The sequence below is a fragment of the Sturnus vulgaris genome, chromosome 19, assembly GCF_052056855.1.
Source record: "Sturnus vulgaris isolate bStuVul1 chromosome 19, bStuVul1.hap1, whole genome shotgun sequence".
Taxonomy (NCBI): Eukaryota; Metazoa; Chordata; class Aves; order Passeriformes; family Sturnidae; genus Sturnus; species Sturnus vulgaris.
Window position 1 is genome coordinate 5566595 of NC_142261.1, and position 21215 is coordinate 5587809.

The following is a 21215-nucleotide window of genomic DNA, read 5'->3' on the forward strand; positions in this document are numbered from 1 at the left end:
TGCCCCTGCCTTTCCCACCCCAGGGAATTGCTGTGTGAGAACGCTCCTGCCTAGAAACGCTGGGCTCTTGTTGATGCTGACTCACATGTAGGGACAGTCGATCCTTTCTCCCTGCACAGCTGCAGCACCATCAGTGCTGGGGACAACTCAGAAACTGCACTTCTGGTGCTGAAAACGTGGTGGCACAACCTGGGCAAGACCCCATGGCAGCCGTTGGAAAGCTGGTCAGAACTAAATAATTACAAATACGGCTGTTTCTTAAAGTTTGTCAGCTCAGCACACTTGGGTCTTTGATTTTTGAGGGTTTGGGGTTTTTTGTTTTTTTTTTTTAACATTTTTTTTTCCCTTTTGTAGAAAACCCTTGTGTATGTTTGTTCCCTGTAACATGGGGTAATAGTACAGAATATATACATGTAAATGTTTCTGATGCTGAGGGTAAGGGAGTGGGATTTCTTTTGAAGCTGTCCATTAAGAATTTCAAAGGTTCAGGTGAAAACACTGTAGTCAAATGAAAGATGGACCACTGTGTGTCACATGCCTGTGTAGACTGAGAACTCTGCTGAATCCATGGGACTCTTTCACAGGCAGCAGAGCAGAGGGGGAAAGTGCTAGCTGGGAAAACTTCAACAACAGAAATACAGAGTCTCTTCTAAAAGCACTGAACCATGGGACCTGGACAGTTGAAAAGCACCAGTGGAAATTGCACAACTTTCTAGATGACTGTGACGTCATGCTGCTGTTGATTTTAGGAGAAAACAAACCCGAGCAATTCTTCCAGGGCATTTGGCTTTGTTCCTGCATTTTATATTTAGTTGTTGGTAAGTACGTCAGCAAAATCATACTCATTCAACTCTGAAAGATCAGAGGTGACAGTGACATCAAGGAAGCAGAAACGGGTGGGTGTGTGTTGAACCAAGGCCATACAAAGATCAATTATTCTGCTTCCAGCTCTTTTAAAGCTTTATTTCACAAGGAGTTGACTCCTTCACAGCATGTTTGAATTCTCTGGTGTTTAATGTGATGTTGGCTTCTCTGCAGTGGCCCACTGTGCCTGGTCACCTCACGCTCCAGGGAGAGGAAGGGTTGTGTGCAGGGAGACAAAGCCCTGGCATAGCTCTGCAGGACAGGAGCTAATGCTCTCCAGAGAAATGCTAGCAGTTGGATTTATTTAGATTTATTTCCATAAATGTAGCACTAAGCATGGGTGCCATTCCCTGGGTGAGGAATGGCACGTAGTACAGGGATGCAAACTTCCCTGGGACATTTCTTTCTAAAAACAGCCTTTTTAGGGACAATAGAGTCAGAACCACCCCCCCTCCTGGGAGATGAAACCTGGCAAGGGATTTGAATGCTTTTAGAAAACATGTTAAATAGTGTATTTCTAAGGAGCTGAAGCATATATCAAACACCGGTTTCCCCTTACCATGGACAGAGTGAAACCGAGTTCCCAAATGTGGACAATTTTTCTTTGTGTTTACAGCTAATGCCCAATACACAACTGCTAGGGGGGAGCAGAATAAGGTGCTCTTTGTCCCTTGAGTTCAGCATGTCACCAGTTCCCAACATGGATGTAAATGGCTTTTAACTACAACATGTGGTATCTCTTGAACTTCTAGTGCTGTGCATCAAAGCCCTTAAACTCACTAAACATCAGTTTAGCCGGTTTTTTCCTTCCTTTTAACAGAAAACAAGTGGATGGAAGCATGTTTCATAATACAATGTTTCCTTGGAGCCTTTTTTATTGATTTAAAAGAAATTTTATTTCTCTGTGAATTGAAAGCAAATCCTCTTGAACTAAATACCACCTTTTCCAAAGCAGGCCTTGGGGAGGAAGATGAGAAAGTTGCTTGGGTGACATTGCCACAGCAGGGCAGGAACAGGGCTGCTCAGGGAGGGGACAGCCAGCTGCAGGGGGACCCTGCTCTGCAGCCCCAGGGGACAGCGCGCAGTGTCTGGGAGGAGTGGGAGCAGTGCCAGGGGTGCCTGGCCGGGGCCAGCTGTGGGGCCAGGGCTGTGGGTGCTGTGGGACACGGCAGGGAGGTGGCGGTGAGCGCTGCCACAGCCCCATCTGCAGGCGGCGGAGCAGCTCGGGGAGAGGAGCGGCACCCACATCGCCACGAGAATAAATGAACAAAAAACACGCGGCAGCCCCCGCTCTGCAGCCGTTCTGCTGCCCGCCCCGCAGGGCTGGTACCTAGAGAGCTTTGATGGTGCTGATTTCGGAACTCGGGACCTCCTGAGGGTCTGACTGCCCCAGAATGCCCCAGCAGCGGCAACTCTGGCCAGTGACTTCGATTTCTCTTTGCTTTTGGTAGCGAGATAGAATTATCATTATTATTATAATAAGAGATAAATTATGCGTAGGTGTTTCAAGACAAAATAGGTAAGTTTAAAAAAGGAAGAGATAGTGCATGCTGGATAAGAGCACAGCTTGTGCTGCCTGTTTTGAAGCTTCTTGGCTACTCTTAGAAGGGGTCAGGAGCTAGGACACCAAAGCTTTTTCCTTATGGGATATCCATTCAAGTCTTTCTCCTATCCCATCACTGTTTTCCATATTGACTGGCACCTTCTTCTCTCTCTCTGACATTTACTGAAATGAGCAAAACTCAGAAATCAAGGCAGGGAAGGAGGAGGAAGGGATGTGGCGGACAGACAGGCCAATTGCATAAGCTCCACTTCCTAAGGAAATGAGGCAAAAAAAGATTCAGACACCCTGGTAGCAGTGATAGAGAAATTTGTATTCCTGTTTCCCTTGGCAGCAGCACTGCACTACGACGGGCCCTCTTTTATCACTTCTCTAAGCAAAGTGCAGCTGGGACCCTATGATAAATCTTCCCTTTGCTCCATTCCACTCCTGAAATAACTCTAAAGTGTCACTTCGAAAAAGGACATGCTGCATTTCTTCCCCTTATTAGCTGAAATAACAGGCCTGTGATAATCTGGCCCACTTGGAAGTGCCAACCTTTCCTTGTTCCATCTGAACGGATAAATGGATAAATCTCCTAGAATCTCACATCGTGACAGGGAGCCCATGTCTCCACTGGGTAGCTCCGTCCTACAGAGCACAGGAGCAAAGAACTATTCCAGATGCATTTGGCTTTTTGGGACGTACATGCTGTGGCCTGGTAAGGGCTCCTGTTGTGCTCAGCTTCCCCATGAAGTGCATCACTGCAGATAAAACTTGCTGCACAAAATATGACCTCAAGGATTGCCTGAGCAAGCTGGCTGGAGGAAAATCTGAGGGGAAGGGGAGTCAGGCGTGCCCATGCTTGACACTGGCACAAAGATAAGCTGTGTGGAGAAGGGGACCAGTGTGACATCCCTCTGGGACGGGAACTGTGAGCTTTTACTGCAGACCTGTGTGCCTTGTGAGCCATTCCCTCACCTTGTCCTCGCCTCACTGGGACTGCATGGATAAGGAAAATTGGGCTGCTTTACTTACACAGCCACCGCGTACCGCCGGGACTTTAGTTTGCCTTTCCCCCTGCTTTTCCGCGATTTAACAGTATGACATTTTTGGGGCGTGTTGGCGTGTGCGGGAGGTGGGGCTGAGAAGGGCAATACCCTCACCCTGGTCACCGCCAGCACTGGAGCAGGGCGGGCTCTCCGGGCTGGGAACCCCGGAGCAGAGCTGGCTCTACTCGCCATCCCTTTTCCCATTCCCAGGCAGATCCGGGAAGGGCTGGGTTCACTGTACGCCCAGCGCTTCCCTCAGCCCGCCCCGCTGCCCTCACGGCGCTGCCCTCACGGCGCCTTCGCGCTCCCCGCGTGTCCCCGCGCGGCCGCCGTACCGCGCACGTGTGCGTCCCGCGCGGCGCCGTCGCTGCGCAGCGCCCGCGTAAGTGGTGGCGGCGGCGGCGGGCGCGGAGCTGAGGGCGGCGGGCGCGGCCTCTCCCGCCCGGTGACCCCGGGGACGATGCTGCGGTGGGGACTCCGGGTCGTGAGCTGCGGCCTCTCCTCCTCCTCCCCGGGGAGCGCGGCGTGCCCCGGGCCGTGGCGGCGGCAGCGCAGCGTGGGTACCGCCGGGCCCTGCTCCGCCCCGCTCCGGGGACGGGTCAGGCCGGCTGGGCCCATCGCCACTCGCCCTGCCGGGTGTCCTGGCAGCGCAGGCCCTGCCTGCCTCCTCCAGGGAGTGCTGACACGGCCTAGGGCGAACACCCCTGTCCCCATTCCTGCCTCTGACTTGTTTATGTGCTGTCCCCTCCTGCGGCCCCGGGGATGGAGCTGTCGCTTTCTGCTCGAGTTTCGTGCCATTCATGCTCGACCCATCTGCGGTTGTTTCCCCCGCAGGTTCTTACAATGGCTGAGGATTTGATAGCAGCGGTTGCCAGCCAGCCAAAGAGACTCAACAGCAGCAGCGAGGTGATTCAAAGGCTGGAGGAAAACGGGCATCAAAACAAAAGGTTGAAGAGCGATGCGGACGAAGAAGATGCAGAGGATCAGAATAAGAAGTCGCCCAAAAGAAAGATTGTGCTGTTGATGGCATATTCAGGGAAAGGCTACCATGGCATGCAAGTATGTGATTTGGGAAAGCAGCATCTCCAGCTTATTTTTTGTTTCGGAGTCTGTTAGGTTTTGTCAGAATGCCTGGGTAGGGAAACAGTTGAGCATTTGCAGTGTGAAAAACCAAGACAGGAACAGTGTATGAATGGGTTCGAATGGCTTGGTGGCAATTTAATTTTAGAAAGGCAGTGGTGCATCTGTGATGATTCTAGGGACAGTGCTTTGTCATAGCACCAGATCTGCCTGTGCAGGGTGGTCTGTGGCACGGAGCTGGCAGCGAGAGGGTGATCCTGCTCCATCTGCTGCTCCTCTCCACGTACTGCAGGCTCCATGCACTTAAAGAATACTTCAGAAGCTCCAGGGCTTAACCTGACAATCTTGCACACAGACGGGGAAGGGAGCCTTTCCTGCTTATACAACAAAGGAGGTTTTTGTCAGCAGCAGTAAACCTCATGCTTACAGGCACATCAGGTGAACTGAGCAAAAGAACCCAACCTAATTTCTAGAAGAAAAATTTGCAGAGGCTGGGTTTGGAGCAGCAGCTGTTAACTTGCAGGCACTGGGACAGTATTGGTACTGTTTCATGCAGTTGAAGGAATAATCAAAAACCTCCAGAAGTGCTGCACAGTGTAATTAGAAATGAGCCCTTACTTGCCACTGCAGTAACAGCTAAACCAGAATGATGTTCTATTAACACTCTCTGGCAAAATACAGTTAGGTTTGCTAGAGAATGGCTCCTAAGGCTGTGAAGGGAAGACTTTAAAAGAATTTAACAACGTTTGATTAATGAAAATTCCATCTTTATTTATTCGGTTATTGCAATTTGTTCTGTTTCTCATTTTTGCTACGTATGGCCTCTTAGAGAAACGTGGGATCTTCACAGTTCAAGACAATTGAAGATGACCTGGTCTCTGCCCTTGTTCAGTCCGGATGCATCCCAAAAAACCACGGGGAAGATATGAAGAAGATGTCTTTCCAGCGGTGTGCTCGAACAGATAAGGTGAGTTGGGCAGGCCTGTGCTCTCCTGAACTCTGGGGTTTGCACACCTCTGCTGCTGGGATGGACTGGTAAAGCATTGTGCAGAGGGAGATCCTCACTGTGCAATTCACAGTGAATGTTGCTTGAAACTTCTCCTTTTTTCACTAAAATACAAGCAAATAAACTTGTTATTCTGCCACTTCAATTCTGCAAGTGCTGTCCTAGAGCTTCCAAAATACATGATTATGTGGGCTATTTTTATTATTTTATTATGTGACTTATTTATTATTGTTATCATTATTATGTGACCTAATTTTATGGTTTTTACAGGGTGTGTCTGCAGCTGGACAGATTGTGTCACTGAAGGTCAGACTAATAGATGACATATTAGAAAAGATCAATAATCATCTTCCTTCTCACATCAGAATTCTGGGTAAGAACACTGAAATGGGCAGAGAAAATATTTTCAGGAAAAGCCTTCTCTTGCAGAAGGTCTCCCTGCCTTTCCATTATATTTTTACTTATAACAGGTTTAGTTTTAACACACTTCTATTAGCTTAAAATTGGGGTTCTTTAGAACAAATCTATTTTTGTTTGCATTTTGTTTAAAAACTATTGTTTTTGGTAGTAGTGAGATCACAATCAGTCTGTAACCTGATTCAAAAACCTGATGTCACTTTTAAATCCAGGCCTGAAGAGAGTCACCGGGGGCTTCAACTCCAAGAACAAATGTGATGCCAGAACCTATTCTTACATGCTGCCAACGTTTGCCTTTGCCCACAAGGACCATGAAGTGCAGGAAGAGCTTTTTCGGCTGGACAGAGAGACCCTTGAAAGGGTCAATAAATTGCTGGCCTGCTACAAAGGGACACACAACTTCCACAACTTCACGTCACAGAAGGGCCCCAGGGACCCCAGTGCCAAGCGGTACATCATGGAGATGTATTGTGGAGAGCCCTTTGTCAGGGAAAACATGGAATTTGCAGTGATCAAAGTGAAAGGTCAGAGTTTCATGATGCACCAGATCAGGAAGATGATTGGGCTGGTGATAGCAATTGTGAAAGGTTATGCTGCTGAGTCCATCATGGAACTCAGCTGGGGAGAGGAGAAGGTCGATGTCCCCAAAGCCCCAGGACTTGGGCTGGTTTTGGAGAAAGTACACTTTGAAAAATACAACAGGCGTTTTGGGAATGATGGGCTGCATGAGCCACTGGAGTGGACAGAGGAGGAGGAGAAGATTGCTGTTTTCAAAGAGCAGTACATCTATCCTACCATTATCAACACAGAAAGGGAGGAGAAATCCATGGCAAACTGGCTAAATACCCTCCCCATTCATGACTTCAACTCGACTGCTGTTGAGATGCAAACTAACAACAAAAATTCAAAGGTAATGACTGAAGCCATTATTTTACAAATGGAAGCTGTCAAGTTGAAACATCTCTTCCTTTTGTAACATTTTTATTTTCCATGAAATGCCGTGGAAATGACAGTCATCTGGAGTATGAAATGTGTATAATCTTTTTCTGTCTTTGTGCACTTGATGATAGTGGAATGAACTGTACAAAGCATTGTTTTTGCAGGGTTTTACAGGGAATAGTTGAGGAGGGAGGAAGGAAAGCTTTAAGCACAAGCAATTTGTGTAATCATAAACTGGCAGCAGAAATTACAGACACATTGCCAGACTTTGCTCTTGAAAGTGTTGGGGAGTCTAGGTTTCAGGCTGATAATTTTGCTTTAAATACTTGCTGGCTTTTTGTATTCTCTGATTTTGGGCTAATTCTCATTTTGTTACCAGATAAGGTTTGGGATCAGGGAAATTTAGGACCAGCTCGTTTAAATTAATCTGTCATGAGCTCAAAATAGGCCATCAGAACAACTTCTGAGTAACTGGGATATTGTGGAATTGGATTTGTGTCAACAGGAACTCCTGTGAGCTATAAGGTGCAATACAACAAAGGTGTAGAATACATTTTTGCCAAAAAGGAAATTTCAGTTAAAGGCTGGCAAGTCCTTGAAGGATGAATGATGGGCAGGGCTAAAACTTCTATATAGTGCAACTGTGAAGAAAATAATGGCCTTTTTTCGTTTAACAGAATCCTTAAAATTAGCTTTATTTTGTGTAGCAAATGGAGAATGTTTGGTTTAATTATGTCTGCCATTTTTTGCTTGAGTTCAAGAGAGAGTTTCATCACACAGTATAAGACTTACAGCTTTGTTGAATAGCACAAGCAAAATACCATAAGTTTCTCAGGGTTATTTTTGTACTTGTGGTAATTTTTTTTTTGGATTCTGGATATGTGAGAGGGGTGTTTGTGACAGGAGGTCACGGCAAAAGCCACGGTAGTTTTTAAAATGGGACCCAAAGAGACCGTGTGGCACAGAGTCCTTTACCTGGTGATGTTGGCAGGACCTGGTGCTGCCAGGTTCTCAATTTTTGGTGCATTCCTGGAAGGAGGCAGGTTCTGCTCCCTGCAGATGGACCCGACCAAGTTTGGGTTTGGCACCACAGTTAGCACAAGCTGTCTGGGAAGGATAAATAAGGCATGATATGACAGACTCTGCTGAGGTTTTGCAGGCTGTTTGCACCTCAGTGAGCTGTGCTTGCTGGTATGAAGTAAGCTGTGTGAGTGTCTTGGAATTTGTTTTGTAGTAGGATATTAAATTGCCAGTGTTAAATTTGTGGGATTCAGTGTTTTCAACAAGCGGTGGTGAGGGGGAAAAAAGAGGAACTACAGACATCTAGTCTATAGATATATATACTATGCTAGTTTCTCTTTATAAAAATACTTTGATATCAGTCATATCAGTTTAAACACTTGCTTCAAAAAAATACATAAACCCCCAAATTAATTGCACCATATTGCCTTGAGTGGCTCCCAGAGAAGAACTCTGACTTCAGCCTCCTTTTAAGTTTCTAACATTTGTAATTTTTCCTTAGTACTACTTTGTGCAACTGACTTCACTTTTAAACAAGTATTAGTGAGCCCTGGCTTATCTGCAGTATAGGTTGGACATAAATTCTATATAGCAGACAAAATTCTCAAATCTTTAGTCAATGTAACAAGCTTAGCTTTTGAGGGACTTGCATAAAAAAACACTTAACTTGTCTCACCTGCATTTATTTTAAATATCAGCATTTCATCTTACTATCCCACTTCTATGTTTCCCACATACTGCAGATTGTAATTAGGGAGTTGTGAATGTAAGTGAGAAGAAATTTCCTCTGCTGGTAATTGTAATCCAAAGTACATTTTTTGTTACAAGAAGCATCTTTACTACCACAGATGTTTACTACAATAGATGGGTCTAACCATGAAGTTGGGATCCAGGACTATTTTCTTATACTTGTGGAGAAGTTTAAAGTCAGTATTTTTTGATTTAGGTCAGTCTGTGGATGTAAATGCAACACTGAAACCATTTTGTGTTTTGCTTTGCAGAAGAGCAGCGATGTCGAAGCCAGCGATGGTTGTGGTGATGATTCTGACTGAGCCAGCAAGTGGCTGGATGTGGGACCCTTGCTGCTTGCAGTTCCCTTTGCCTATAAAAAGGTGGCCTTTCTAAATTCAAGAGTCCAGTGAAACAGGAGTTTGTGTGCTTGCAGAACGAGAACTGGATGCCCAGGAGAAACTGGGTGGGGAAGACAGTGCAGCAGAAAAAACAGAAGTGTTTCAGATCACTGACCGATTCACCTGACTGATATACTTGAAAACAGTGTAGTGGGAAAGCAGCTTCCTAAAAAAATCTTGAAATGCAGGATATCTTAATTGCTATTTGAATAATGTTTTTATTATGTTTACTTGGAAAATAGTATTTTAAATATGTATAATCTCTACATAAAGATGGGGAAAATAATTTTAATATACTCTTTTTTTATTATGAAGTTACGACTTCATGAGCTTTTGATTAACTTACCTTTACTTAAACTGAATCTCTAAGCTTTTAGTTTTCATGTCATCCATGGTTTTCCTATGGAATAACTGGCATGACCCTGAAATTAACTCAGTTACAGTGTGGTGCTAAAAATGCCAAGGTTGTGGATTCAGTCCCTTTATGGGCCATTCACTTAAGTGTTGGACTTGATGATCCTTGTGGGTCCTTTCCAACTCAGAATACGCTGTGATTTAGAAACTATGGGTTAGGAACTCATTATCATGCTGACTGCTGTGAACTCTTTTGGTTTTGAAACAAATTTCTGTGTTTTCTAGAGCTTTGCATGTCTAAAAGAAATGATTCCTTACTCAGTGAGAGGGGTTCAGTTTGGAATGTGGACTGACCCATACATTCCAAGATGAGACCTTTTCTGTGGGAGGTGCCATCCTCCCAGCACTGCCTTCATGCTTGGGCAGGTTCAAGGATATAAATCCACATCTCCAGGTGTAGTTGGGCCTTTGCTGCCTGAGGTGTAGCCCAGAAATCCTCTTGAGCCTTCCACAGGATCCAGAGTTGAATTGACTTGGATGGGTGAAAGAAATGGTGCTGAATTCTCTGGGCTTTAATCAGGCCTGGGTTTGTGAACTCTTCAAGCCCATTGAGCTCCTCAGAACAGGGAATGTGTGCAGTAATATGGGAGGTACATGTCTGAGCACTGCCATCCTCTGGGAATCAATTTTAATTTCCTCTGTTTTCAGGAATTGCATACTCTGGAGGTCATGCTCCTTTTTCCCTTTAGTGGTTTAACTTCTGGTTCTTGTTTCCAGCTCTCTGTGGAGGTGGCAGAAGAAATGACACCCTCCTGCCTTACCAGCCTTTGAGACTTTGTGAAGATGAGGAGTCCTTTGTTCCCACGTTTAGTGGATTTTGGCCAGAGCCTTAAATTTTATGGTTCCTTCTGAAATAATTGTTTTGGTTTAGCAGGGTTTTTTTGGGTTGGTGGGGATTTTGGGGGATTTTTTGGGGATAATTTTAAAAAAGGATTCCCATATTCATTTTATCTGGGTTTTCTTTAGCGCTTTTTATTTTATTATTGAGGCCATGGTCGATTTTATGAGAACAAGTGTGTAGAAGTGCCCTGGAGGGGGTGTCTTCCTGGATTTTCATTTACATTCCATGCTGGTCCATACTATTGACCATCTGCATTATCTTTCATCCAAAGCTGCGTTTTTCCATACCTTTCAATCTGAAAAAAAAACCCAACTATCTACTTATAATAAAAGCCCCAAAACTGTGATATGTACCACAGTTGAAATCAAAGAGAAAATTTATTTGGAGAGAGAAAAAACCCCCAATAGTAATAATAATAGTAATAATAATAAGTCGCGGCTCCCCCCTGTGCGGGTGGGAGCGCCTGGCGCGGGTGCCTCCCCCCGCCGTGGAAGGTGAATGGTATCGCCGGCGGAGGGGCGGGGCGAGGGGCGGCCGCGAGGGGGCGCTGCGGGGGAGAGCGGCGGGCCCGGGGCGTGAGGGGAGCGCGGGGCGGGCCCGGGATCAGGGGCTGGCACAGGGAGGGAGGGTCGGGGTGTGCGGGACGGGTCAGGCCGTGCGGGATCAGTACGGGGGCAGTATATGGTGTGCGGAGCGGGTCAGGCTGTGCGGGATCAGTACGGGGGCAGTATATGGTGTGCAGAGCGGGTCAGGCCGTGCGGGGGTGGCACAGGGGAGTGCGGACGGGGACAGGGGACACCCGTCGGTGGCAGGAGGTTCGTGTCGGTGCGGGGAGCGGGGCACGCAGCGATGTGAGGGGCAAGGGCACCGCGCTCCCGGCTCTGCCAGCGCCTGCTCTGTTCCGAAGGTACCGGGCCGGAATGTCCTTTACAGCACGGAGCATCCCGCCCGGCTGCTTTGTGAAACGGGAGGTCGGGACTGGCAGGAGTGATAGCAGGCAGCTCCCTCCTGCAACAGCTTCCGTCATCTCCCGGGCGTGTGACAGCACCGGCCTCTCCCGTCACTGCAGCCCAGGAGTCCCTGGGCTGGAGAAAGCCGAAATCTTGACTATCCTGCATCTTCTTCAAAGTACGAACATAGTCCAGACTCAGAATGAGCTGCAGGAAACCTCCAGGTTTGGCTGCTAGAGATGAACTAACTGGATAAATCTACTGGGACGATAAAGAATTCGAGTGGTTAATTTGGGTAAAAGGTCAGTGACCATTGAGATCAGCTGCCTTTACAGTTGTGCAGGAAGCAATTCTGCAGCATTTTGTAGCAAAATAAAAATGTAAAATTTAAGTTAAGATATGAGTGGATAGACTTTTGGAAGTGGTTGATAGTCCAATGCACCATTTTATTGATAATGAGATACTTTAATAGGTTAACTTTATTTCAGTTCCAAAATAGTACTTCACAGAGAGACTCATAATTAGTTCTGACAGCAATTAAAAAAAAAGTAACAAATTTTAAAATAATGCTGGTACATCTAGTGCTTATATTAATGACTTAAGATTAAGTGTAAATTTTAAGCTTTGTAATTAAAGATAATTGCTTTAATGAGATTTTCTGTAATTGTAACATTATATCTAATACCAATTGTTGCACGTTTTAAAAACCCTCTGGAGAAAATCTTGGAGATCCTAGTAAGTGCTGCACATCTCATTTTTCATGCATTGGGTTTAAATTTGTACCCTCTGAGCCTAATTTGTTGCTTTCCTTAATTAATGTTGTTGCATGAAATTTTTCCCTTTTGGTCATTTGATACCCTGACAGAGATGGGTTGTGTAATTGTCAACTCTCTGCAGGGTGTTGTTAGCAAAGATCTTGTCGGGTTGAGGAGTGGGTAAGAACATCCTAGACTGGCGTGCTGATTGAGTCACACCTTCAGAGCTTCCAGGCAGGCAGGTGTATTGGGGTGTGGTGGAAAGCTCATTTCACCAGCTATGTAACAGGCTGTATTGCCACTTTCTTTGGTTCTCTTGGTCATTTCATTATTTTTTTTTACTGAAATTGCATTTTTTAAAAGTCTCTCTGCAGTTGGAATGCCTCCTGTCCCTCAAGTGGCTCAGCAGATTAGCCAGGAGGAAAACCAACGGCAAAATGGACCAAATTTGTCAAGTTTGCTTAATTCCTTACCTGCTGCACACACCAGGAGCCCAGCTCTGCCCCAGCAGGTACAACCAGCAGGGTGGGATAAGATCCATGTGCTTGTGGTCCCAGCTCCAGTTCCCTCACAGGTATATTTGTTTATTATATAACATTTATATTTTACAACATTAGTATATTATCTTGTATGGGGAGTGTTGACCTTTGTGTTTTGTGTGGAGACTTTGTGGATGGCAGAACTTATCACTCCAGCCTGGGAGAAAGGAACAAATAATTCCAGTAGTTTTTGCAGATGACTTTGCCAAGTCTGATAATTTGCTTCAGACAGCTGTGGTATATCTCAGCTGGCTGTGAATCTTTCTTTACAAAAAGACTTTGTGTTCATTTAAATTTAGAATGCTCTGTGGATACCTGTGTCTCTCCTTTGGTTTTAATTAGTGCTGCAGATATACATGACTTTTCTTGAAGAAAGGAAAGGGGTAAGAAGGAATCAGACGTTCTCTAGGGAAGTAGCATTTGTTCTTGTAATGAAATCCTAGAAGGAGATTTAATTAAACAGACTCTATTATTTTAAATTTTTTATGCACCTTTTTAAAATAAGGGGGGGGGATGACAATGAAAATTTGTGCTGCTGTGCTGACTTGCCAGCAGTTGCAGGATGCTTACAATGTGTTAATAAAAATGCCAGAAAGTAAATGTGTTTTTATATGAACTTCTTAGAGAGTTTTTCCCATCTGGCAGAGTATTTAAATTCTGTGAATTTTCTCACTGAATCAGCAAGCACTTCCGATGAGATCTAGGGGTACTGTATTTTAGGAGGAAAAACAAAGTTCTCAAGACTGAGTAGCTCTGCATCCCAAGCTTCTCTACTGATTACTCATATTACTGCAGCCTCACCAAGTCCTTCAGAGACTTTACAAAAAGCTGCACAAAATACATTATTCATTATCTTTTCATAAAGTGCAACTTCAAACACCATGGAATGTTTCCAAGGACTGAATTTTCATTTCTATAGATTATCCATGTAACACTTTAACATTTTTTTACAGTGTTTCTCTTGGTTTTGTTTTGTGCAGTAGGAAATACAAGTTTAATTGTGCTTACTTGAAGGAAAATGAAATTCTGCAGTGAATAACAGCACTAAGGAAAGAAGGTTTATGGTCTCTGAAACATCTGCCCAAACTCCATGAGGCCCCACAGCACAAATCACACCATGATTATCTTTTGGAAGAAATGCAGTGGATGGCAACTGATTTTTTTTCAAGAAAGAAGATGAAAGATGCTAACTGCAAAGAGAGTAATGTGAATTTGATATTTTCAACCAGAAAAGAGCAGGCAGCATTTTCATGGTTAGGATGTGATCACTGAGGATCTAGGAGTTTGAGGTTGTCTCTCCACTGTTTGTAAACTTTAAGCAGTACTCCTAAAGGGATTGTAATTATTTTCTTTCTTTAGAAATGTGCTTTTTAGATAGAATTATAATAATTCTAGAATAATTTTATGGTTTTATTTTAATGTGTCAAGGTGGGAATAGATGGGTCTGGAATGCCAGTTCTACAAAGGGAAATGTTTTAATTATGAGCATTGAATTAACTGCAGAGCTTGTCATTTGATGGTGCTGCCCTGTTTGTGACTCCTGGTAACATGAGATTAATGCTCTATTTCCATGGTGTGGGCTCTTGGAACCTTTTAAAGTAACAGCAGCTGCTCTCTGCACAGTCACATGACACGTGGCTCTTCCACGTTCCACTTTAATTCTGCCATCAGCTGGGAGCTTTTTCATCATTCTCAGATACTGTGCTATTATTACTACCATTTTTTAGCTGCAGCTGAATAGTAGTAAAGTATTTCTTTACTTTGTGTTTTTTTCCCTTTTACTATAACTCAAGCAGACTTGTCTCTCTTTGATGTGATTGGGATGGAAAACCAAATTACTTGCTATGAAGCACAAATGCTGCTAAAACTGAAGGTAAATGGAAAGCTGATTGAAGAGATCTGCTGCTCCCCTTCACCACCCACACTTGAGCCAGTGAAGCTCAAACCAAATAAGGTATGTTGTGTGTTCAGATGATTGATGTATTTTTTTATTGTTTTTTTTTTAGTAACAGACAAAAAAGAGTAATATTTGTGAGGGCTGAGAGGGTTCATTCAGAATTATTAGTTACTTCTTTTAGCTTTTATTGGCAAACTGATCACTGCTAAAGACTTTATGCCTTTAAATCTCCCTCAGTCTTCTGAGGGAAAGCAGAGTGCTTCTTACTGATTAATAGTTCTTTTCATTTATGAAAGCTCAGTTTTGATCTTTCTGGCCACACTCAAGACTTAAAGTCACTTGTGGTTTTGATCAAACACTGAAAATTACTTCTGGAGTAGTTTCCTAAGCAGAATAATTAACTCTTCTTCTTCTAGTTAATTTTCAGGTGTACTTGCAAAACACTTAAAGTTTTTTTTTAGGCAAGGGGAGAGGGGGAGGGAAGGACAGAGGGAGAAAAAAATGCTCTGTTAAATTTTGAGCTTATTTGTTTTTTGCTCTTTGCTCAGAAGAGAAGTTAGGAGGGTTCAGTTTTGAAACTTGGAGCAAATGTAATTCTGCTGTAGAGCAATGTAGAGTTAAATTTTAAAATAAATTAGCCTGAGAAGAGTATGGTTAGTGAAGCCCAAGAGAGCTTGTGTGACATTTGGCTGTGACAGGTGACATGGAGGATGTCCTGCACTAATGTTCATAGGCTGTTCTGCCAGAAGAGAGCATTGGCAGTTAATGAAATTAAGAACTTGGAAGTGATAGCTGAAGTATATATGTAAAACAGAAAAAACCCTCCTTTTTCTGTTTAGACATCTCTGGTTTCCTGGAAATAGTGTACACAAAACAGTTACTGTGAAATCAGCTCTTACAACTGCAGTGTTTTTGAAACCATACCCATAGTTAAAGCTTTTGCTCCATTAAGAAGTTTGACCCTTTTTAGCATCTTTTGGGGCGTTCTCTTGCTGTCTCCAGACTCCAAAGACGACTAAAGGATATGGCAGTTCTGTTATGCCCTTACATGTAATCCTTCAGAGATCACTGGAGCATCAGAGCATTTGGTGTTTTTGAATTTTACAGTATGGTGTGTTTCTTCTGTGTGTTGAGAGAAGCAGCATCCCTCCTGCCATATGCTCTTCAGCTGGGTACCTCTTCTAGCTCAGATTAATGACTAAAAATAATATTTTTGCTGGTAGGCATAGAGTAGGAAAGCAGATTTATTTTTCTTTGCAATACCAAAGCTAACATTTGTCCTTGTATCACAAGTGTCAGCTTTTCTCCTGCTCTCTTCTCCATTAATAGAACTCCTGCATGAACTAAATTATCCTTATTTTTTCAACTTTGTTTTTTGCATAAGCTTTATCTGGTCACAATGGATTCAGAAAAGAATTTTGAATTTAAAGGGTATCCCAGGGGAAAAAAGACAACTAAAGGAACACCTGGACAAAATATACTTCTGGAATGAGCATCATTGTTCCAGAACCCCCGTGTGCCAGAGACCTGTTGGAAACTTGCTCTTGGATCGTGAATGAAAAATCTCTCAGCATTGTTCTGCCAGGATTAACAAGTGGTGCTGGGCTGACTTTGCAAATTGTCTTCCATATTCCAGCACTTCAGAGGCTCTAAGGATCCACTGCAGGAACTCATTCTGACACTGGAACAGCTACAGATTGCCCTGAAGGAAGTTATTACCAGGTAACTGAGACAAATCCATATGAAGTCTTTGCACAGATTTGATGGGTATGTGCTACCTTCCAAAACAGGTATTTATATGAACAACTGTAAAATGCTAAATGATAAATTTGCTGCCTTGCTTTGTCCTTTTAGCAGGCTATATTCCTCTATACTGAACCTATTTGCATCTCAGATGTATAATTTTGGATCATGCTAGGATCTGGAAGTCTCAATAGTACCATGGCAACTCTTATTAGTTATATAACAATTCTGCTTTCTTTTGACATATCTTGTATTTGTTGTATTAATGCTGACAAAAAAAAAGTAGGAGTTGTAATAAGCTTCTCTTGGTAACTTTATCGATAGTGCTAATTTCCTCTTCAGTGTTTTTGCATTTACTTGATGTCAACATAAGACCTCATGTCATGATTTACTTTATATTACCTTTAACCAGGTGCTTTTTGCTTCTTTGCAAATATTACTGGTTTTGAATGGTTAATAGCCCAAGCAGTTAAAAATTAGTATACTAAAGTTTTGATTTGTTTTATAGAGAACCTGTGTGTGTTCCCAGCTGTAGCTGTTGTTCCTCCACGTTTGTATGGGGCAAATCATTCTTACACATGGACCCCTGGAATGAAACTCTTGCAGTTCAGTCTCAAGGAGCAGAGATGGTGCAGCGTGATTCAGGTATTAAACACCCACCAATGGTTACACCTATGTACAGGAGCTGTCTCTAATTGTGAGTGTGGCCTGCAGAACCCTCAGGTTCTCATTCATAACCAGGCAAGCTGGGAGCTCTGGCTGTCCTCCTTTGGAAGCTGAAAGCAGAAGGGAGAGCAGGTGCTGGTTTTGACACAGAGGATTGCAGTGCTCAACATCCTGGAGCTTTTCCTGAATTTCTGTTTCCTCACGTGAGTGAGAGTGGTGCTCACAGCTGGCATTATCTGGTAAGAGGATCTCTTACTCAAGCTAATAGTGAGGAGATGCTCATGGTGGGAGGGAAAATGCTAAGGGGGAGTCTAATACATTTGCAAGATTCATTTGCATAATTTCCTTACTTATTGAAGCAAATTATGTATGTAGCTGTAGCACAAATGTGTAATTATATATGAAATATGTCAGTCTTATTAGTATTTGATGAGGCATCTAGGGTGTTTCCAATGAGTATGCCACTAGTTATCCTACATTTATGAGCAATTTGTGCTTCAAATGCAGATTTTTTTTTTCACAATAGCAATATGATTAATTGCTTTTGCTTTCATTACCTGTAGCTATTTACATTGTTAGTACTTTAAGTGTAGTTGGTGTTTTTATGTTGGCAGTTCCTCAGCCTTACTCCAGGGGCTTTTATTTTTCGTAGAGTGCCCTGGCATTGCCTGAGGATAAATTGAAAGTATGCTCCTTTCCCTCCCCAGTAAGATTCTTTGTATCCTCTGGGGCCTACAACTTGAGCAAACATTAACAATATATTGAAGTTTTTCTCATTTTTTTAATTCCAAATTGCATCATTATGGTTTCTGTTAGATGCAGTATCAAACATAAAATAATACTTTGCCTTAAAGCAACACAAGGCAGCACAACAGAAGGGATTTGATTTAGTCAATAGACAAGAAAAATGATGGAGCATGTACAGGAACAACAACTCAGTCAGGTGTGCTTAGTCATAGGACATGATGTAATTACTGTAATAGATCTTCAGATTTTTATCTGTCTGGCTGCACCATAAATTAATAGCTTTAACGGTAGATAGATTATTTATGAATTGTGTAGATCAGTAATGTGAGCAGTCAGATAACTTGAAATGTTTGCATGCTTGATGTAGGTTGGGGAAGTAATAAGAAAGCAATTTTTCCAATCTTCTCACTCCATTAAAAGAAGTTTTAGAGATTTATCTTTTATTAATGTGAATTTGTAATTAGGTTGCTTGTTTCTCCATTTTAGGAATTCATAAAAAACTTCAACCAAGCCAAGTGATCCTTCTGTGCTATCCTGTCTTCCTCCACTTCTTCCACAGGTGTCAGTCACACAGATGTGATTACTGTTGTCTTCTATGACACTGATTTAGATCTGCTGATGGACACAAATGGTGTGACAAAATTGCAAGAAGCAGAGATATCCACACATACAGGTGAATTTCATGCTAAGAAATCAGTATTTTAAAATCAAAAGTAGAGAGAAGATGACCTGGGGAGAAACTGGGATTTTTGGTCAAGGTCACCCTTCTAATTTAAGTAACTTGTTTTTTCAAGATCCCTTCAAAGATTATACCATACCCCTTCCCTTCAGACTAGAGGGAAAATGAAAATCATGTCCTTTTCACACTGCTGTTTCTGTTCCTGTCTTTCCCTCACACTTTCATCTAACAAACCATCTGGACTTCTGTGTTGGGACAACCAAAATAAATGTGGATGTTTTCAGCCCTTGATAAACAAAAAAATGTCATTCTTCATTATAATTGGATTTCAGATCCACCAGTGATGGGATGCTGTTTCTGTAGTTCTAAGATGTATTTGACAGCTTCTCTCAAGTGACTGTTTCTTTTCTTGGAAGGATGTGCTTGAGAGCACAAGGAATGTAATGGGTTTCTTTGTTTTACAGGCTTGAAAGTGGTAATTCCATTGAAGAGAGGCTGTTGAAAAAGAGTATTGAACATGTGATTCAAGAACTGGCTGCTCAGGGAGGGGATTGTTCAACAGACTTTTTGTCTCAGGTACTGTAACATCAGGAATGTGAGCAGTTATTTAATTATACATTAAAAATTAGCATTTTACTAGATCTGAGGCAGAACTTTGAGAAGACAGTGGTTTATTCATTTCTAGGCTTTTTTGGGAACCAGTGATGCGTGTTCACAGTTAAATTCAGTAGAAATCCTGAACTGTCAGCTCATATAGAAAATCAAAAGGTAACAGCATCTAGTAATAAAGATTTGCTTCTTCCAATGATAACGTTATCCTTTTATTGACACTGTTTTAATCAATCAAAAGCAACATCTGCAGCAAAAGTTGTCAAATATATCTGTAATCTGACTTTTCTAAACTTGATTTTAGGATAACTAAATAGTTTTTGATATCATGCTTTATCTTATTGAATACTTCAAAACATGTTTCCATAAGGTTTTTTGCTCTGAGTATGGAAAAGAGGGTTTTAGAATATTTAAAGAAGACTGTCTGAGCTAAGAAATAATTTAGATTGAGAGTTGTATGACTCAGGAAACACCATGGTTCTTACTCAGTTAGAACACCTGGCTGGCTTCCTGGACTAGGTATGGAGATTTCCACTGTTTTATGTAAACCTTTAAAAAAATTTGGTATTTACTTTCCTGCACAACAATCAAGTGGCTTCTGTAAAGTACCTTGTTTTCAATCCATTTACATGAAACAGTTCTGTGCAAATTTAAATACTGAAACACTCAAATTACTCAGAGGTAATTTGAGCTTGCTGATAGATCTGTTCCGAAACATTTAAGTTGTCAAGTGTTCTCCTGAGGGTTGTGATTAGCACTGTACTAAATTGTATTGTGTAGTAAAACTGTTGCAGAGTCCGAAGCTTTGCCAGATTATTTGCATTTTTTTCTTAAAGGTTTTGGCTCATGTCAGGGGTGTGGTCAACTCTTGTAACTATGTTAATCACTCTCCTAAGCAATGCCAAAATCGTTACATTAAAACCATTGCAGATGCAAAGGGAAAGGTGAGTTTAAGTTGAAACTTGTTTTGCATTATAAGGACTTGGGGGCTTCTGGGATCTTTTTTGTTGTTAATTTTTTTTTTTAATTCCTCATTGCTGTTAGAGTACTACAGGAGCATTTACTAAGCAGAAACATAACTAGATTTTAGAATATTGAATAGCTTAGTATACAAGCAAACGTTAGTAAATACTTTCTCCTAACAGTCTGACTAATATAGGTTGTATTTATTACATTTCCATACATTTAGGAATATGAATTTCCCTAATGCTATGACAATATGACCTTGGATGTATAATTTTGCACTACCAGTAAGTTAAAAATAAGAGAGGGAGCCGTTTGTTTTAACTTTTAAGTGGTAGGATATGAATTGTCTTCAGTTAAGACTATTGGTAACTATTAATTTTGAGACAGGGCACTTTTGATTATGTATTTTTGGTACCTAAGCCTTCACTTTGTATTTATCCCAGAATGTAGGTGGTCATCATCTTTGTGTTAGACAAGCCTGTGCTAAAGTCCAGAATTCTGAGTATATTCAAATCCATGTAAATCACTTTGAGCTGATGACAATGACTACTAGAAAAAGAAGTTCCTCAAATATATTTCTGTAAGTTTACTTCTACTGTCAATGATTTTTCTCAGATTTAACAGTAAATCACTGGTGGCCTGATTGGCGATTTTGTTTTCTCTTAAGCACGAATGTATTTCCCGGGGACCTTTTTCTTATCAAAGGCTCTGTGATAACCTTTAGCCTTAAGGTAAAGTGGCGTTTACTGTCAAGAATCAAATCTGTACTCGGGCTGATGTAAAGAAAAGCCTGAAGTGCTTCAGTATCGCTTCGATGTACCAGAAGTCCTTCCTCGCGTCCGGTTCCTGAGCACCAGTGTGTACCAGTTGTCTCTTGTCCTGTTACCTGGCACCAGCGAGCAGAGCCGCTCCGTGCAGAGCCTCCCTGCAGACACTGACACACAGGGATGGATGGGGTCCCCTCTCAGCCTCTTCTCGACGCTCAACAGCGCCGGCTCGCTCAGCCTTTCCCCGTAAGGGAGATGCTCCAGCCCCTTCATCACCTTTGTTTCTCTCGGCTGGCCCAGCTCCAGGCGCTCCCCGTCTCACCTCCCTGGACCAGTACAAGCCCCGCCAGCTGCAAGTGTGGATTTTCACACCGTGTCTTAAGAGAAGCAACAGCCCTGCTCCCTGCGTGGACAGAAACCACCCTTTGCTCGGTCCTTACCTTTCCCTGCCTCTCTTACAATAAATATAATTTTTTTGCCCTGTCGCCGAGCCCGTTTCTATCGCGACAGGACCGCGGGCCGCCTCGGCAGAGTGCGCAGGCGCGGCATTGGCGCAGGCGCGGCACGGCCCGCGGGTGGCGGCGCAGGCGCGGC

At 42.9% G+C, this 21215-nt stretch overlaps 2 protein-coding genes and 1 non-coding gene across 15 annotated transcripts; all 3 read left to right on the forward strand.

The window, feature by feature from the left end:
• The first annotated feature begins 3780 nt into the window (after nt 1-3780).
• Nucleotides 3781-9362, forward strand: PUS1 (pseudouridine synthase 1). 2 transcript variants are annotated; one of them, XM_088175777.1, is made up of 6 exons: nt 3781-4012; nt 4291-4515; nt 5366-5503; nt 5813-5915; nt 6172-6869; nt 8920-9362. In XM_088175777.1, exons 1-6 carry the CDS (start codon nt 3917-3919, stop codon nt 8968-8970), a joined length of 1311 nt encoding a protein of 436 aa, XP_088031903.1. In that variant the 5' UTR covers nt 3781-3916; the 3' UTR covers nt 8971-9362. The 2 variants fall into 2 exon arrangements, with proteins under 2 accessions (XP_088031903.1, XP_014730478.2); XM_014874992.2 differs by having other exon boundaries at nt 3830-3924.
• Nucleotides 9363-10937: 1575 nt separating this feature from the next.
• Nucleotides 10938-21106, forward strand: LOC148221637 (uncharacterized). 12 transcript variants are annotated; one of them, XM_088175845.1, is made up of 12 exons: nt 10938-11555; nt 12372-12582; nt 13528-13748; nt 14344-14501; nt 16081-16166; nt 16696-16832; nt 16929-17092; nt 18087-18273; nt 18744-18855; nt 18965-19832; nt 20298-20434; nt 20522-21106. In XM_088175845.1, exons 3-8 carry the CDS (start codon nt 13685-13687, stop codon nt 18117-18119), a joined length of 642 nt encoding a protein of 213 aa, XP_088031971.1. In that variant the 5' UTR covers nt 10938-11555; nt 12372-12582; nt 13528-13684; the 3' UTR covers nt 18120-18273; nt 18744-18855; nt 18965-19832; nt 20298-20434; nt 20522-21106. The 12 variants fall into 12 exon arrangements, 11 of the variants coding, with proteins under 11 accessions (XP_088031971.1, XP_088031964.1, XP_088031973.1 ...); XM_088175838.1 differs by having other exon boundaries at nt 19725-19832; XM_088175847.1 differs by having other exon boundaries at nt 19725-19832; nt 20579-21106.
• On the forward strand, nt 17467-17605 carry LOC148221638 (small nucleolar RNA SNORA49). Its single transcript, XR_015807738.1, has one exon. It is a non-coding gene; the product is annotated as a small nucleolar RNA SNORA49 (small nucleolar RNA).
• Nucleotides 21107-21215: the final 109 nt, after the last annotated feature.

Bases quoted from the DNA above. Each gene is read 5' to 3' on its own strand.
- PUS1 (XM_088175777.1), top strand. From the start codon at position 3,917: ATGCTGCGGTGGGGACTCCGGGTCGTGAGCTGCGGCCTCTCCTCCTCC. The intron at 4,516-5,365 runs GTATGTGATTTG...ATGGCCTCTTAG, and splicing joins AAGGCTACCATGGCATGCAA to AGAAACGTGGGATCTTCACA. The intron at 6,870-8,919 runs GTAATGACTGAA...TTTGCTTTGCAG, and splicing joins CTAACAACAAAAATTCAAAG to AAGAGCAGCGATGTCGAAGC.
- LOC148221637 (XM_088175845.1), top strand. From the start codon at position 13,685: ATGCAGTGGATGGCAACTGATTTTTTTTCAAGAAAGAAGATGAAAGAT. The intron at 16,167-16,695 runs GTAACTGAGACA...TTTGTTTTATAG, and splicing joins CTGAAGGAAGTTATTACCAG to AGAACCTGTGTGTGTTCCCA. The intron at 17,093-18,086 runs GTAAGAGGATCT...TCTCCATTTTAG, and splicing joins CTCACAGCTGGCATTATCTG to GAATTCATAAAAAACTTCAA.